The sequence below is a fragment of the Anticarsia gemmatalis genome, chromosome 15 (assembly GCF_050436995.1).
Source record: "Anticarsia gemmatalis isolate Benzon Research Colony breed Stoneville strain chromosome 15, ilAntGemm2 primary, whole genome shotgun sequence".
Lineage (NCBI taxonomy): Eukaryota > Metazoa > Arthropoda > Insecta > Lepidoptera > Erebidae > Anticarsia > Anticarsia gemmatalis.
In genome coordinates this window covers 3,714,056-3,731,473 of record NC_134759.1, presented here as the reverse complement: position 1 = coordinate 3,731,473, position 17,418 = coordinate 3,714,056, and the positions used below count along the sequence as shown (strand labels likewise).

Below are 17,418 nucleotides of genomic sequence, written 5' to 3'. Positions count from 1 at the left end.
TAAAATATCAAGTCCTAGACCAAGAATTACCTTTTTTTTTATCGGGGGAGGGGGGGGGGGGAAATCCCTTCGGATACCCATCTTTCTTGGGGGAAGAAAGACTAGGTTATGTGGTGTAAGAGGATTGGTGGTTGCGTGGTTGAAGAGGAACCCTGGGACCTAAAAAACACACCAGTGAGACCAAGAATTACCTACTTCGTGCTAGTGTGTAAGGGATTTCAAAGAACTATGTTGCTAAAATGTCAATATACAGACACATTAGTATTAGACCTACATAGCACAAGTAACTTAAACTAATATTTGAATAAATATTTGTTTGAGTAATATTCAATATTTCGTGTGGCGGGTTCGAATCCCACCCGGGACAAATATTTGTGTGAAGAGCACGAGTATTTGTTCTGAGCCTGGATGTTAATATAAGTACTTATGTATTTAGATGTATATAAGTTTGTTGATCAGTTGACTGGTTACCATAGTACAAGCTCTGCTTAGTTTGAAATCAGTTGACCGTGTGTGAGTTGTCAAAAAATATTTATTTATTTGTTCTACGTGACAGTAACACTACATGCCTAGCACAGTAAATGTTGACACCATTGATGTGATGCAAAATCAAAATTAAATCATTTATTCATTTAGGTCAAGCACTGACAATAAGTGAAATTACCGCCAGTTCGGAAGGTTGGGCCACAGAGAAGAGATGGCAAGTGTAATATTTTTGCAAGTGCAGATGCAGGAAGAATTGAAACGTCATCGATAGACAAACTACTACCTAGTTAAACTAATAAAACTATTTCAATATTGAACTCGATAACCAATGAATGACTCAAACGCATCTTGGCTTATAATCAAATTACAAATAATGGGTACCAACAACAACGTTTTGATATCATAGCTATTGCCAATATAGTTATACAAAGATCTGGTTTAAATAAAGAGTACGAAATTAAATTTAACCGTGTTATTCTTACAAGCAGTGTAATAATAATATTTACATGGGTTCTCTTCATGTTTTGAGGCTTTGATCTCAAATCATATCAAACCTTACCAATGGTTTTATAAAAGATTTTTCTTCTACAATAAATTATTTGTAAATCCCAATATCAAAAACAGCTTTTTGGTCTGCTGCTTGGTCTGCAGCAACCATAATATTTTTCACAAGACCACTTAGGTTTCCTGAAAATCCATTGGATATTTGAACAGTTTCTAGGGTTTGAGAGTACCTACCTCGTGGTGGCGTTGTTATCGACATGTACCTACATATAGATTTTATGCACCTGAGAGTGTTACAGTCATCGCGAATGCGAACAATGCACTAGCCATCCGGCACTGTCATCATAGAAAAAGGTGTTCGGTTCCATGTCAAGTGCATCGTCAGGGTTTTAGATGAATTGTCTATGAAACGATTGGCAATTTTTTTAAAAAACCATTAAATAAGAACAATATTTTGGAAGAAAAAATTATTAAATATTCCATGGCAACAGTATCGATCTCAATGAAGTTCAGTAGGTATTACCTACGCTAAAATTAGGTGAGTCAAGAGTGAGCCGGGTAGCTCTCGGAATTTGTGAAATGTGCAACACGGGGCGTGAGAGCAGGACAGTGCCACCTGATCGATTTAGTCGGCATTGACAGCGAGAGGTGTTTTTGTATCAGCGATCTATCAACCCGATCGATATTCACATCCGCCGTCGTCACCGCGGCTGCGCTCGCGCTGAGATCGTAGCAAAAATAGTGAGTAGCTGTGTGTGGGAGCGTGACGGGTGGCGATCGGCGCGTTCGTTGCGATTGCGATGCTGAATTGGAATCCTGGATTTTTGGCACCGAAAATAGTCGGGCGGGCGCGCGGCTGGCCCGCGAGGGCGGGCGCGGCGCAGTGCGTGTCGCTCCGCCGTGTGAACAGCCCGTTCGTGAGGTGAGTGCGCCGCCACGCCGCCCGAGCCTGGATACTTCACCTGGACGTGGCTCACCACCTCCTCGCGGAGCCGCCGCGGACCCTTGCGACCTCGTGTGACACGGCGACTAGTGGCACGTGACGTGTGGAGTATCCAAGCTCTTGGATTTCGGCTCCAGTGGCTTATTTGGTGCTTTCGTTCTGTGATACGTTACTCTTTAATTTTCTGCTTGGATTAACCGGTAACTCGCGCAGGTAGTACGGCAGACCGTCAGTGTGATATAAAGTGTTAGTTGTAGAGCTGCAAGGTGGTGCAGGTGTGTGTGCGCGGCTCGCGTTTTCCATGGATATGACTCGGGTTTCAATGGTCGCGCGTCCTCGCTGAAAATAGTGAGGCGCTCGTCGCGCCGCCCACGCCGCGCCGCCGCCCGCGCAACACACCGCTTGTAACCTATTTGCGGCATGCCCGAACATCAGTATTTATTTAGCGAGATGAGGAAACTCGTCTCAATTTTTATTTAGACTCAGTCGTGGCCCATATATCGTGTAATTAGGACGTCGAGCCGCGGCTTCGTTGTTTACTGATGTTCGGTTTCCAATTTCAACCGACACTGTCCCACACTATGTGCTGATGGAATGTTACACCTACACATATCATACTGTTGGATCTCAACTACATGCTTTACCAATACTCTCTTCATGTATTCCAATAACTAACTAATACGTAATTTATTTATGACCTTACATACTTTAATAATAAAAAATAATCTTTGATATTTTCAAAGCACTTTTCTTTGAAAAATAAGGTCATCATTTATTTGGACATCAACAAAAACGCAGTATATTAATACTATGAACATAAATCTTAGAATTAAGAATGGAACTGAGCAAGCAAAGTTAATATTAGAACATTTTTATATTTTAGACGCCACTTGGAGACGTCACCTTAAGTAATAATTTAATAAGAGATAGGATTATGAAACGTGTCATTTTGAACACTTCATTATACACGGCGGTCGGCGATCTCAGAATGTTGGCACCTCATCAAAGAAGATAGTCTAACACACAAACCAAACTATCTCTGAAATGTGGCAGTTAGTTATAGCAACCCAATAACTATAACTACAGTAAGCTGTCCTGACTTCAAGCTTTTGCAAACTTCAATGTCTTGTGAAAATTTTATCCGTTAAGCTTGAATTAAACTCATTGGTGACAAAGAAACACTTTCACATCGGAAGCCACAGCTGGCATTTCGTCAAAATTCTTTGAATTGTTGTCTAATTATTCATTGTATTGATCTCCTATAAATAGTTACTACGCCGTACTTATCTATAAATTGATTTATTTAGATGATGTCATAGTTTGTTATTTAGAGCTTGGAAAGCACCATTGAAAATGCAGAAGGAATTTTTCTCTAAAGTTTTTTATTTTACTAATGTGTATGGAGACAGTTTGTAGTTAAACTTTAAGTTATTGGTAGTTAATTTCGGAGCGGTCATGACCTCTAAACTTCTTCCTATCTCTAGACATAATGGAACATTTTTTAAAACAAGCTTCTATGTTATCTATGCTAAGTTTCGGAAGAAGAAATATCCTTCCTTCAATATTAAAATTAAAAGACATTTCGTCGTGGTATAGATTTTTTTTAATATTTCTAAGTTGTTTTCATGTCAGTTAACTTTTAACTTACAGTTAACGTTTGGTTCAAGGTTCCCTTGCTATTAACAAAGGCATCACTCATATAGAAGTTAAATTTGACATTTGAGATCTTCAGATAGGTACAATAATGATAAACAAACTCAACCCTCTAGATACAAACTCTGAAATTAACTTAAAGTTAACAATACCTTTTTTATCTAAACGCAAATAAAATGTTTTGACCAAACAATTCAATATTCTTAGACCGGATTGAAATAGATGACATTTTGATTTAAAGTTAAAGACAACATTCGGTACCAATCCAAAATGAAATAAGATTTTCGTACAGAAAATATTTTACGTCGTATAAATTAAGGATTATTTTACAATGTGCAGCCCCCTTACTTGTAACCGGCGGTCCTGTATGACAAGATGTATGGATGTGAATGGAGCAAAGGAAGTTAGTAAGGATCGTACCAAGTTTCATTTTCTGGTCTCTACCTACCCCTATGGAAGGAAAGCGTGATTTCACGTACATATCTGTACAGTCCTTAAGAGTAGCAGAAATGAGGTCAATAAAGCATTATCTTTAAGATTTACTAGCTGGAATTATGTCAGTTGTTTCTATACATTTGCTGTATTGCTGTCTTACCAGATAGATTACCTTGAATATCAACTGGCCAATCTTATGTCTCTATTTATCTTCAAACCGTAATTTCAAGTTAAGTAAAGCATTCTAATGTATTTAGACAGTATGTTGATAAACTGTATGACGCAATTGTTAAGTGACGTTGTTCCCTGACCTTGATCAAGAGGCTCTGATTCACATTGAAGGTTTGAGGGACTTAGTTCAAACATAGGTATCGAAAGTTAAGCCTGTAATTAAGTTTCGGCCTGTGCCTGTTAGTATAAAAACAGTTAATCTTTGTACAGTTCGTTTCTTTCATGAAATAGTCAATTTTCTCGTCTTATAAAGCCTGCAAGGCTGGATTGTAGACTTTGATTTGTGTTAGTAATAAAATTAATATCTATCACATTAAGGAGGAATATGTAGACAATAATCATGTTGAAGATAACATCTACTTACGATAAAAAGATCTTCATTTAAAAGATTGCTTTTCGATCAAAGAAAGACTTAATAAATCCGGTCAAACTGTTACGTACGAAATTAAAAATTCTGGCCCCGGCTAATCTTTAACTTTGAGATCATTTTATTAAAAATAAATTTTATCGTAAACGAAAACTTCAGATCATAAAATATTTCAAAGAGTAACGTGAAGATATATCATCTGCTCGACGTATCAAGGTTGAAATGATGTATAGCATTACTTACAACTTACCAACTTTCCTAGAAAAAGATAGAAAGAAAAAGCTGAGAACTCCCAACGCCAAGTTAGGAAAAGCGAAACCGATACATGAATTGGAACATTCGTTCTTAAATTCCGGACTTATATTTAGTAAAAGCCCACTGCAACAGCTGTTGTAAATGTGAAAACACGTTTATTTCTGTTAACAATATGTCGGTAGTCTTGTCAGGGAGCCAGGAATACGTCACGGCTAAAACTTCGCGTTATTTTCGCAACTAACGCGAAGCTTGCCGGTTCTGTACTGTAACATTTTACTGACATTTTATAGCGACCGGCAATGGTTATAAAATATTAATGCAGCGATAAAACCGTTTATTATGGGATTTTTATAAATAAAATCCGTTTTTTTGGGGGAAATGTCACCATAGGAGATGTTATAAGTAATAACATGAGTATCGAATTTTACATGCATTTTGATAAGTAGCTATTTTTATCAATTCGCCATCACAACTGCCCGAGTTAATTCAAATATTATGGTGACTATACTTGTTCGTCGTTATTGATTTACAGATCACATAAAACACAGTACATGAACTACATAGATCACACTACTGTACTGATTTATAAAAATAAAATGAATTTTGAAGATTTCCTCTTATTATTTCAGAAATTGATATATGGCGATGAGAATATAGGAAATAGAGACCCGTACAAAAATCAGAACATTAGATTGCCGAATTAACCCGTCAGTAGTCGCGTATGGGTCGAAAAGACCCAGAGCATAGCACAGAATTTGATCCATATTTTTATAATATTATTTATTTTAAAAAATACGGATCAATTCTGTAGCTCTGGGTCTTTTCGACCCATGCGCGACTACTGGCGGGTTAAAAGCCTGAAAAATTGGTATCTAGCGGTACAAAACGTGCTAGACACTGCGGACACACGTACACAACAAAACTACCATATAATCGTCTATTATTTCTCAACAATAGTTTTACTAAGCAACGAAAGCTTTAGGACTTTACGTAACATTTGCGCACAATGCCCTTCAAATCTCTCCAGCATCCGTTTATTTTGGTCTCACATTCATTAGCTCCATTTCTCCGGTTATTATAAACAAACTGAGCCGTCGATGCTCTCATCTCGTAAACAACGTACTAATATGGTGTTGGCGTTAGAAAAATATCGGCCACGGTCGTTTTTTGAAGATAAGTCATAATATTTTCCGGCGTAGATTTATGAAAAGAGAGTGGTTGAGTAAATATACTGTTTGTTAAAAGATGTATAGTTATTTGGAAAATCTTCGTGATCAAAAGAAAGTATAGGAGTAGAATTTAGCATAATAGCGCTATTTTAGTGGGCATTATTTTAAAAAGAAGGAAGAAAGATTAAAGCTTTATTTCTTTGTTAACGAAAAAATACGTAATTATATGATTCAAATGAAAGTAGGTCTCAAACTAGGTTATGCTTGTATCTTGTACGAAAGCACCTAATACAATGTATAAGTCTTAAATGTGTCTTAATTACACCCACTGGATGAAATTTTTAAATGCGAATCGTCAACAACGAACAAAAGCGACGAACGTCACTGCTCTCAATAAAAGGTTTTCTCGCGTCATTCTGGAGCCTGCTTTAAAAGACTGACGCTGAATCTGTCTCTATCCATTAATTATCTATAGCAGCGTTTCTTTATTAATCTAGAATGCAGTTCAATACTCGTGGTAAATGGAAACATGATCTATTATTATTCCTCTCTTTATGTTATTACAAGGTTTTGCTCGCAGCTCCGTTAACATCAAAAGATTTCCCGGACTAAAATCTATGTTCCCTTAAACCCTGTTTGTTAAAAACGTTTCATCAAAAACCGTTCAGTAGTTTTTGCTTGGAAAGTAACACAACTATCACGAAATAATATTAGTAGAATTTTGAGGCTCATGTGATCTTATGTAATTAGATTGATCCCTATCTAGAACTAAAAACTACATATCTTACCACCACCCAATTTATATTTTTACCGCACCGCAGTTCCAAAAGTTGTGATTAAATTAATGGAACTAGTCGTAAACAGTTTCTACGGCCAAGTTAAAACAAGTATCTATTTCGTGTAACTGGAATCGGGTCGGAAACTTTGTATTGAATTACATTAGTCTTGATAAAACAGCCAAAAGTCGAAGGGAAAAGGGTTGCGGGCGATATTAAATTAAGTTACGATAAAATTATATGATTTCGTATGTTTGAGCGAAACTTTGAACACAAAGTTTCCGATTGTTGTGTTGTTTTAAGTGATTTATGGGATTCTATATTAGACAATGAGGCTATTTAAAGGTTTAATATTACAAAGGGTACTTTTTAAATAGATGAGTAATATCCATATTGTTAAGCGATATCTACTGATACAGAACAGGATTAAAACAATAATCAGTTGGAATTGATACAAGCTAAAAAACGATAATATAGGTACACATCATAACTTTAACACATTCAGTGTAACTATTATAATCTATTAACACCAGAATATGTCCGGACAATTCAGTACCTATAAATATATCTACTAAAGGAGAAAAATGTACAACCATTTGTACTCATCATACAAATATGATTACTACAAACTACTCACTCACAATTTCATACACTCTGTAAGTCCCAAAGCGCAAGGAACGGCTCCCAGAGCAAGGGTGGTTCACCGTAATATTTCAACACGAGTCATGGAGGCTGCCGACCCCTCTGCGTAATCAGGTTGAATATAATTCAGTATCAGTTGTTCAATAATTATGCACGTAACATCTGGCAAGTTGGCTCTGTGCCATCGTAATACACTTAACTTACCAAACTGAAATAGTTTCGTGTTTTTTATATGAAATATAGGTTTTTATAGCTCCAATGCAGGAGTTTTGAAGCAAAATTACGGCAGTTTAATTCTACTAAGTGACTATGAATCAGAACAATGGAAATTTTGCTGAGTCAGCTATGTTATGGCGAGTTATACAATATTAATGCATAGGTAAATCAGGTTATTTGAATACTTCTTCAATATTTTACTCAGGCACCTTTAAGTTAGAAAAATACACGTTTATTGTAGAAAATTTAACCTTTATTATTTGCAAGTTCCGTTCCAAAATGTCCGGCAAATTTAATAGCTAGTATAAGGAGCAAGCTTGCCACTAATGGCGGTAATAGCACATGAGAGTGGCTGAAAGTGCAACCTCACTGTTTCAATTAACTTCACACATACGAAACTCGCGTCATTATAACTAATAGTTAATTAAAGCGTTTATTGAAACTATGCTCGTTTTGTTCTCGTGTATGGGTACGGTGGAATTATCGAGTAGCTTTTGAGAGATTTGTTATTATAAAAGTCGTTTGTATAATGCGGTAGATACTGATAGTACGTATTATTGTATTAATAGTGCGATGCCCACAATTGCTTCATGATGTTAGGATGTAGTTGTAAAACTGTTAGTTGTAGACATGAGACTCTGTCAAAGCAAACGACTAATTAAATGATCAGGTTTTTGAGATAAAAAGAACAATAATTATTAATCCAAGCAGAAAAATAACGGTCACAAAAAGCATGTCAGTTTTTTTTCATTAAAAGTGTATTAATGAGAGTGTGTATTGTTTCAGGCCGTAACTGGCGTATTTTTTCGACCGGACCATAAAGACATAAAGCCGCCACCATGGACGCGATTAAGAAGAAGATGCAGGCGATGAAGCTGGAGAAGGACAATGCCATGGACAAGGCAGACACCTGCGAACAGCAGGCCAGGGACGCCAACCTCCGCGCCGAGAAGGTACACCACACAAATAACCATCACTCGTCTTTTATACACGATAGCATTAGTCAAACGAATCTTCAATATTCAAAGCCATTTGCTCCAAAGAACATAAATAAGTAGCTCTCAATTTCTTAAACGCCAACTTTTGCAAACTAATTTACATATTCATTCCTCACTCACCGCGGATAAGATTGAGCGAGGAAACTTTACAAAAGTAATAAAGATTTCTACCGACACCGATGTTTGAGCAGACGATTAATTTACTATTTAGGTCACGTTAAATGATGCGTTCTGCTAAATGGTGGATAAAATTGCAATTGGTCGTTTACCCTTCCAGGTCAACGAGGAAGTCCGTGAACTCCAGAAGAAGCTCACACAGGTGGAGGAGGACCTGGTCCGCAACAAGAACATGCTGGAGCAGGCCAACAAGGACCTGGAAGAGAAGGAGAAGAACCTGGCTTCCACTGAGGCGGAGGTTGCCTCCCTCAACAGGAAGGTACAACAGATTGAGGAGGACCTCGAGAAATCCGAGGAGAGGTCCGGCACCGCCCAGCAGAAGCTGCTTGAAGCGCAGCAGGCTGCTGACGAGAACAACCGGTAAGATCAACCCTACATGACGAAAGCGGTTTCTTCATTATTTGTCAGTAACATTTAACATTCTGTTTTCATTTCATAAAACTACGGACGAACAAAATAATCAAGATGTATTGTTCTTTAAAAAACAAATAACTTGCTGTTGCCCTACTTTCAATAAGGTTTTAATGAAACCGTACATATTTTCCTTATCAAAAATTTTTAGCATATTTCCTTGACAAGGTTTGATTTATGATCCAAGCAACAGTTATGTTTCGTGACATTGGCCCTATTATGTTGTTAATCATTTGAACACGGTGTTGAACAGGGGAACAACGAATTAATTTTGATGAATTGAACTATCGATGTAATGTGACCTACATAGTTACTTTGTTCGAACAGTTACAGAAGTCCATTTTTAAATCATTTGAGGTCGTGACCTAAATGGCGGAGTCGCGTTCCTAATCGCGGCCCACATACGAAAAGTTTTTCTATATTTGCTCTCGAAAAGACAGATCTGCGGCACATGAGAATCCCTAGGGACGGATTTCATAATATATCTTTTTGGCAAATATCGTTAGTAAAGTTGGGCTAGACTTTCTACTAAGTTATCGTTAGGCACATGTATGATGTAATATATAAATGATATGTACTGAATGTGTTCTTGTTGTTTGCAGTATGTGCAAAGTGTTGGAGAACAGGGCACAGCAGGATGAGGAGCGCATGGACCAGCTCACCAACCAGCTGAAGGAAGCCCGTCTGCTCGCTGAGGACGCTGACGGCAAGTCCGACGAAGTGAGGACACGGAAATTACTTAAAATGTCCCTTTTTACTTGTAAAAGTATTTACTTCCAGCTTAATGTACTTCGTTACTCAACTCAATTGCGAGTGTCTGGGCAAATTAAGAGCTCAATTTTTTTCATCCAATTTCGTAAGCTGCCCATAAATCATTTAAAACGGCCCACGAGTGTCCCATCTCCCATTAAAATGATTGAACAGGGGACGTATATTGACGTGTTTCATTTATTGCGCTGTAATTAACTTTGCAAACTCACCAACAGTGTAAATAAATTGTTTAATATTTTTTCATAAGTTAGAAACAATTTTGTGTCCGATAGAAGTTATAATGCTTGATTGTGATGTCCAGGTTTCGCGCAAGCTGGCCTTCGTTGAAGACGAACTCGAAGTCGCTGAGGACCGTGTCAAGTCTGGTGACGCCAAGATCTCAGAACTTGAGGAGGAATTGAAGGTAACTTATAATAATAACCATGTTTATTAGTAATTATGGATTTAATAGTAATATGTTCTGTGTGAACAATATATGTAGTTATAAGTTCTGTGACGACGCTAAAGTTGTAAATTTCCTCACCCAGGTTGTCGGTAACTCCCTTAAATCTCTGGAAGTATCAGAGGAGAAGGCCAATCAGCGTGTTGAGGAATTCAAGAAGCAGCTGAAGACCCTCACCATCAAGCTCAAGGAGGCCGAGGCCCGCGCTGAGTACGCTGAGAAGACTGTCAAGAAACTGCAGAAGGAGGTCGACAGGCTCGAAGGTATGACTCTAACCAACAACTACTCTAATCTTATAACTATTGAGATCAGATTAAATATATCACTAAGAAATATAACTAAGAAAAATCTATCGAAGTTTCAACTAAACAATTCTAAATTTCAAAGTGATCGATTAATGAAATGGTCTAATGATGACGTAACTATTCTAACAAAAAGAGAATACTATGGCTTCTCTGAAATATTGCAAAAGCTTTGTTAATCTAAACTTTTCTAATAAAAACTCATTTTCTTACTTATCTTCAAAAGGAAGGCGATGGATAAACTTGGTTCGTTTCGTAAGTTATTATCAAATGACTAAATTTTACAGACTCATTATTCGGAGAGAAGGAGAAATACAAGGCGATATGCGATGACTTGGACGGCACATTCGCCGAGCTGACAGGATACTAACCCGCCCTTACAGCACTTAGTTTAAGACAATACCGTCCGTATCACAATACCCATAAAGTCCACTTTGATTCGCCACCTTGCATCGTCGCCTTTGCCCCTTTTCAGCCCTCCACGTGCATTGTTTAGCCCGACTGTAGATTTGCTGCCAAGATCGAGTTCCATTGTTTCAGAAGTTCTAAAACTGTTTCTTGTAACGCCTAACCTCTTCTTCGATGTTTAAGGGATTGTCGATGTACATAGTAGCGTAATATATTGTGTATGTTCACCGGAGCGTTTGGTGACAATCCTTTAGAGATCGTAGTGTTGAGCCCTGCTTTCTTTGTTTGTGATTAACATGTCTATCGCTTTGCTGCTACCGCCGTGGACCAATGCTTCCAAGGTACTGTTGGTTCTATTTTAATCTCTTAATTTCTATCTATATAAAACATTCTATAAAGCTGTGCTTGTGCCTTAAATTACTTCAATATTAAAACAACATGACTTCAACTAAAATAATATTATTTGATTATATTTAATTACTTCTGCCGGAATTGGTTGCAAAAAAGAATTTGAAAAATATTTTATTTCATACCAGAAACTATTTATCCCTAGAAAAATGCTGGTAGTCTGTACCTGCAATTTTTCTATAATATTCAATCATGATCAATGTCAAAGAAAACAAATGAAAATTGGATTTCAAAAAAATTATATTTCCAAACAAAATAGTAACACATTCCAACCAAAAAAACATTCCTAATAACCAAAGATTCAGCATCCAAGACCCTGTAGCCCTACATCCATACGATAAGAACGAAATATTAACATATTTCTGCATTGACAGACGAGCTCGGCATCAACAAGGACAGATACAAGAGTTTGGCCGACGAGATGGACTCCACCTTCGCCGAGCTGGCCGGTTACTAAACACCGCACTCCACTTCTATCACACATTCACACACACACAGAAACAACACACGTACACACACGCAGCCGCTGCTGCCACCAACACATATACACTATACATACAAATACCTTCGTACACGTGATGTAATGATATTTATTAATATTTTATGTAAATTTATTTACGATTTTCAATAAAAATTAATTTATAACAAGTTAATTTTGAATTCTATCTTTTTCTTTGTTACCCATTTTCGACACAGGAAAACATAAGGAGAAAAAATTGTACTTACTGGTAGCATACTACTATCTTATGTATTTAATTCACTTAAGTTTAAATACCTGTCAAAAATCTAGCTGTCAAAAGCACAAGTCAGAATGTGACATTACAATAGTATAAAGCAAAATACTTAAATACAACTGTATTTTACATGTAAATAATCAGAATTGTTCGAATCAATACTGAAACGCTAACCGAATGAATAATTCAATTGCATTGTAATAAGTTCCGATAGCAATATCGTGATAGGGTAAACCACATTAGTCATCGGAACAAAATTTGAATCGGCGCCTCGGACAATAGGAAACCGGAAAATGCGTTTTAAAACTGTCAACACTGTCAAGTGGCGTCTTTCCTGTTGTGGCGCGCATGCGCGGCGGGAGGGAGCCGGGCGCATGCGTGACTACCCTCACAGTTCAATCGATATTGCAATGTAGAAACAGCCTGTTGGGCTCCGCTTATTATTTCTTATTATCCGAGTTAAACGTAGTATTTGCGTGAGATTGTGAAGTAAATCGCCATCGTGTCGGTGTCAAGCAGCGTATTGCCTGGAGCCATCACGATGAAGATGCTGGTTGCTCCTCACGACGGTCCAGACATAACTCCCGTCGAGTCAGGTACGTAAAAAACAATCATTAGCGTCATACCGATTAATTGCAGCTGAATACTTGATGAAATATTCATGTGCGCCCCCTGTAAAATAAGGGAATGGTTTTCCATGTTTTTATCACGAGGTAATGTTTAATGCGCAGTTCACAACATATAGAAAATGGGCTTTGTTATGTGGATACCTTATAAATAAATTATTTTACTATTTAAAAATTGGGGGTTGATCTAAAATTTCCTTATGATTAAGAAGCTTTTATTTCTTTCAATTTAAATTAACGGACAAGTAATAGTAATTGACATTTTGCCAAATTGAGCCAAGTGCGTGTTGGATCCATCTTAGGATGAATACAACATACTCCCGTTCTTTACGTCTCCGCTGTGAAAAATTACGCAATTATTCTTAATGTTCATGTTTTATATTATTTCTCCGTATCATAAACGTAATGCACAAAACGTATTATGCTTATAATGTTTGTCTAACGTCATTTATTTTGAATATAACATTTTATTTTCCTGCAAATATTACAATGGAATTTGTGTTCGTATTGTACATTATATTTAATTTTATGTACATTTAATTATTCTATTGTACATTCAACTCAAAAACATGTTTATTACCTGTATAAAACTGCATATTTATTTTTAAACATGTCCTTTAGCGATTTAAACTATTTCATAACTTTGCCCTTTTTACATGACCTATGTTTTAAAAGCTATAAAGATACACTGAGAACGGTGTAAGTCAATATTTATAGGGAGATATAAAAATATGATGTTCCATAAGGGTATCATATCGCTATGAAAAATTACGACGCAATGGTCGCCCGATCGGTGACAAATATGAACGAAGGGTTCGGTACTCCGACGGAAGGGAGACTGACATTTTAAAATTTTAAAGTTGCCAAACATATGTTTCATTTTCAAAGTAAATATTACTATTGCAGTTTAAAAAATAGTCTTCTCAATAATCAATTAGAAAAATAATCTCCGGATTTTTTGAGATTTTCTTTTTACAATCTGTCTACACTGTTTTACGCAAAAGATCTTAAAAAAAAGGACATTCGGCATATCTTTTCGGAGAAATTCATTGTCCCTAGAGATGTACCATTGTAATCAGACTAATTTGATATAACAATTTTCCGTTAACATGGCCTTATTATACTGCCCACACAGATGATAATGTACAGATAACATTCCTGAATAACCGGCCTACACAACAGATTCATGATCATTCAACCAAAAATCCTACAAGTCATAGTTACCTATAATAACATTTGCAGAAATTATATCTAATGCTTATGGTAATACCTACGGTGGTAGAGAAAGTAATTTTTATGAGACTGTGTATCAAGTACATAGGTCCTTAATAAATAATTATTCCTGAATCATCTGGCACCATTATATTGGTCTAGGTGTTTGGATACATGGTCGAAACCAAGAATTTTTCAGAAACTAAGAAATTGGTACCAATGAATAATATGAGATAATACCCTAAAACTAAATAATATGCTATTCTTTAAGTTCAAAGAATCTCTAACAATAAATCCTGTACACATAATAATCCTGGCACACTCTTAACATTAGATTAACAAACTCCTATTTCAAAGCTTGAGATATTCAGGATATTGCATTTTTGTCATCACAAATGACTATCAACGCTACACAGAAGCTATTTTAATTCTTCTCTTATAACTAAGAACTACCTGACCTACTCTACTTGAAGGGTGAAGGGTGACTTATATGAACATAAACCTAGACCGTCACTAAATACACTAATTTAGGAATTATCTAAGTTTTGCAACAGGCTCATTTGGTACTTTATTCATCATGACTTGCACATTTTAAATTCTTGTTCTATGACATGTCCAAACAATAACAACAGTGATGAATCATATGTGTAAGTAAGGGTGGCCACCCCTGCTTAGCTGGACATACTTAGTTATGTTGTCAATGTAGCTATGCAGGAAGGTTTGTTAATTAAAAAGGGAAGCGTCCTTTGTGAACTGCAACTCTAATTATTTTTGAAGAATTTCTGATTTGAATGATCGGTCTAGCTGTACGATTGGAAATTTAGTTTCAAACAAAATATATGCCTTTGTTACTTATGGTCGTTTGAATTATTTAAAACAGTTTTTAAACTATCGGATAGAATCTAGCTAATGGTAAAATAATTCATGTCATAAGCAAGTTTTCTTGTTGTGAAGCCGTCTTTTCTATTGTTAAAATAATGTATAATGACTGGAGGAATCACAATCGGATTTTTTGTATCAAATTGCTGACAAACTGACCAATGCTATAGCTAATAATTTCATATTAAAAACGTTGAATAAAGATAACAGTTTAAGCTACCATTTCCATGTCATTTCTTGAGATATTTGTTTAAATTACCTACACAAGAAATTGAATTCAGAGTAGTTTCATCATCATATTAGACAATCATTTATCTTCAAATAACTAAAATATACTTACTTCATTGTTCGAAATTTAGAGAAAGGAAAATGTAAAAGGTTTATACAGTTCTGAAGTGATAGCAAGAACAGTCTGGAAGCCGTCGGGCTTTTAGCTCGTCACTTCACCTGACGTAGTGAATACGTTTGAACATTATTTGAACTCAGCGAAAGGGTTGACAGAGCCAGACATATTCTTGTTAAACGGTAGACTTGAGTGAGAGGTTGAGTTTATAATGTGGGTAGTATGTAATAATGTTTGCGAAAGTAATAATAATAATATAGTGTTTGAGAACAGGCTGATGATTGAGCCTTTGTAGTTAGACTAAATAATTTGATGAAAATCATTGATCAAGTAAAGACAGTTGATACTTTTTAAGAAACAACATTTTTCGCTGCGATCAACATTATAGAATTGATGCTTAGGTAGATGTACTGGTTTCCTAAGTACAATTTGATATTAGAGTATACCTATAAGTACAGTTATGTTGAAATCATTTTACGTATTCAAATATTTTTCATGTGAAGTCGGCATTGAGATAAGAAGAAAACAAATCCGTCAAAGGACGTGATATATTCTTGTCGTTTTATGGTATAAAAACATGATACTGTCAAAAGACATGTAAGAATTTTTGTTATAGCTGAAACATTTAGACATTTGTCTTGAAAAAGACAGGATTTTACAGTATTCCATACATACATACGTAAAAATCACGCCTTCTTCCCATGAGGGTAGGCAGATAATACTGTACTAATATAAATAACTAGCTGACCCGCGCAACTTCGCTTGCGTCACATAAGAGAGAATGGGTCATATTTTTCCCTGATTTTGGTACTGGACTGGTACTCTGCTCCTGTAAGTCATAGCGTGTTATATAGCCTATAGCCTTCCTCAATAAATAGGCTATTCAGCAATAAAATATTTTTTAATTCGCACCAGTAGTTCCTGAGATTAGCGCGTTCAAACAAACAAACTCTTCAGCTTTATAATATAAGTATAGATATACCGGCAATTTTTACTACTGAATCTACAAAATGAATCAATATTGTTTCATAATTTAGAACGCCTAAAATACCTGTCGTTATACCTAAATATAGCTTAATCCTTTTTGTTCACATTTCATTACACCATGATCACGCATCTGACGTATATGAGCTTCAATGGCCGTGTTTTGTCTCGTCCACCCTTATCTGTAGGGTCTTTATCTGATAGATAACCGTCAATGAATTTGACCATCAATATTTGTAATTACAATATACTGCAATACTTCCGCTGTTTGTTTTTTGGTGAATGATCGGTATGAGTCAGCTCTTATTAGTTTTGTTTTTGAGTAAATTCGTGTTCGAGTTTAATAGTGATTGGTTTTATACAACCATTATTACTATTATTTCTACTTTTCGGGCCTTCAGATAAACGTTATACTAAAAAACATAATTTAAGTTAAATTGGTCAATGAACGTTTTTAAACCTTCGCGACTAGTGCACATAATATTATGATAAGATATCCTAACCTTTAACTTGCAATCGCGTTTAAGACCCGTTGCATTTAAAAATTAAGTGTCAATGAAAAACTAACAAACATTAGTTTATAAAAAGAGCTAAGGTTTTATAAAAAAATAATTTTATTTATATCACAAGCATAGTAGCTTGAGTACTTTCAAAACAATTTAGTATTTTTTCAGTAAAATAACGTAAATATTTATGAAAAGGTAGATACCTACATTAAATGCTATCCCAAGGGTTTGTAACCGAGTGCCTAGTCTAATGTAAATATGAATTATAAATACACACCAACTTTCTCTTTATAAAATATAAACGTTATTTTTCAAAGTAAACAAGAATATTAATTTTCATTAAGTAAATAGCTTGTCTAAAGTCAACATCCGTTAATTTCAATACTTGTTGAAAATTAATTAGTTGTTAAATAACATTTTGGTTGAAATTAAGCTTCTAATTAGGCGTTTATGAACATAAAAGACCCTTTGTACTACATGCTTTTGATAGGAATACTGTATCTCCTAGTTATTATGATTAAGATTTTACGGGTTGTCGAA

The 17,418-nt window shown here is 35.8% G+C and overlaps 2 protein-coding genes across 2 annotated transcripts in view; both read left to right on the top strand.

Moving 5' to 3' along the window:
* Positions 1-1,753: 1,753 nt before the first annotated feature.
* Positions 1,754-12,247, top strand: Tm2 (tropomyosin 2). Its single transcript, XM_076123795.1, has 7 exons — positions 1,754-1,912; positions 8,464-8,630; positions 8,953-9,212; positions 9,866-9,983; positions 10,336-10,437; positions 10,562-10,739; positions 11,969-12,247. Exons 2-7 carry the CDS (start codon positions 8,517-8,519, stop codon positions 12,049-12,051), a joined length of 855 nt encoding a protein of 284 aa, XP_075979910.1. The 5' UTR covers positions 1,754-1,912; positions 8,464-8,516; the 3' UTR covers positions 12,052-12,247.
* A 416-nt stretch (positions 12,248-12,663) lies between these two features.
* Syt4 (Synaptotagmin 4) overlaps positions 12,664-17,418 on the top strand; it is a 47,117-nt gene continuing 42,362 nt past the window's right edge. The window contains exon 1 of the mRNA XM_076123354.1: positions 12,664-12,924. Coding sequence (XP_075979469.1) covers positions 12,870-12,924 — 55 coding nt within the window. The 5' untranslated portion in view covers positions 12,664-12,869. The remainder of the gene's footprint in view (positions 12,925-17,418) is intronic.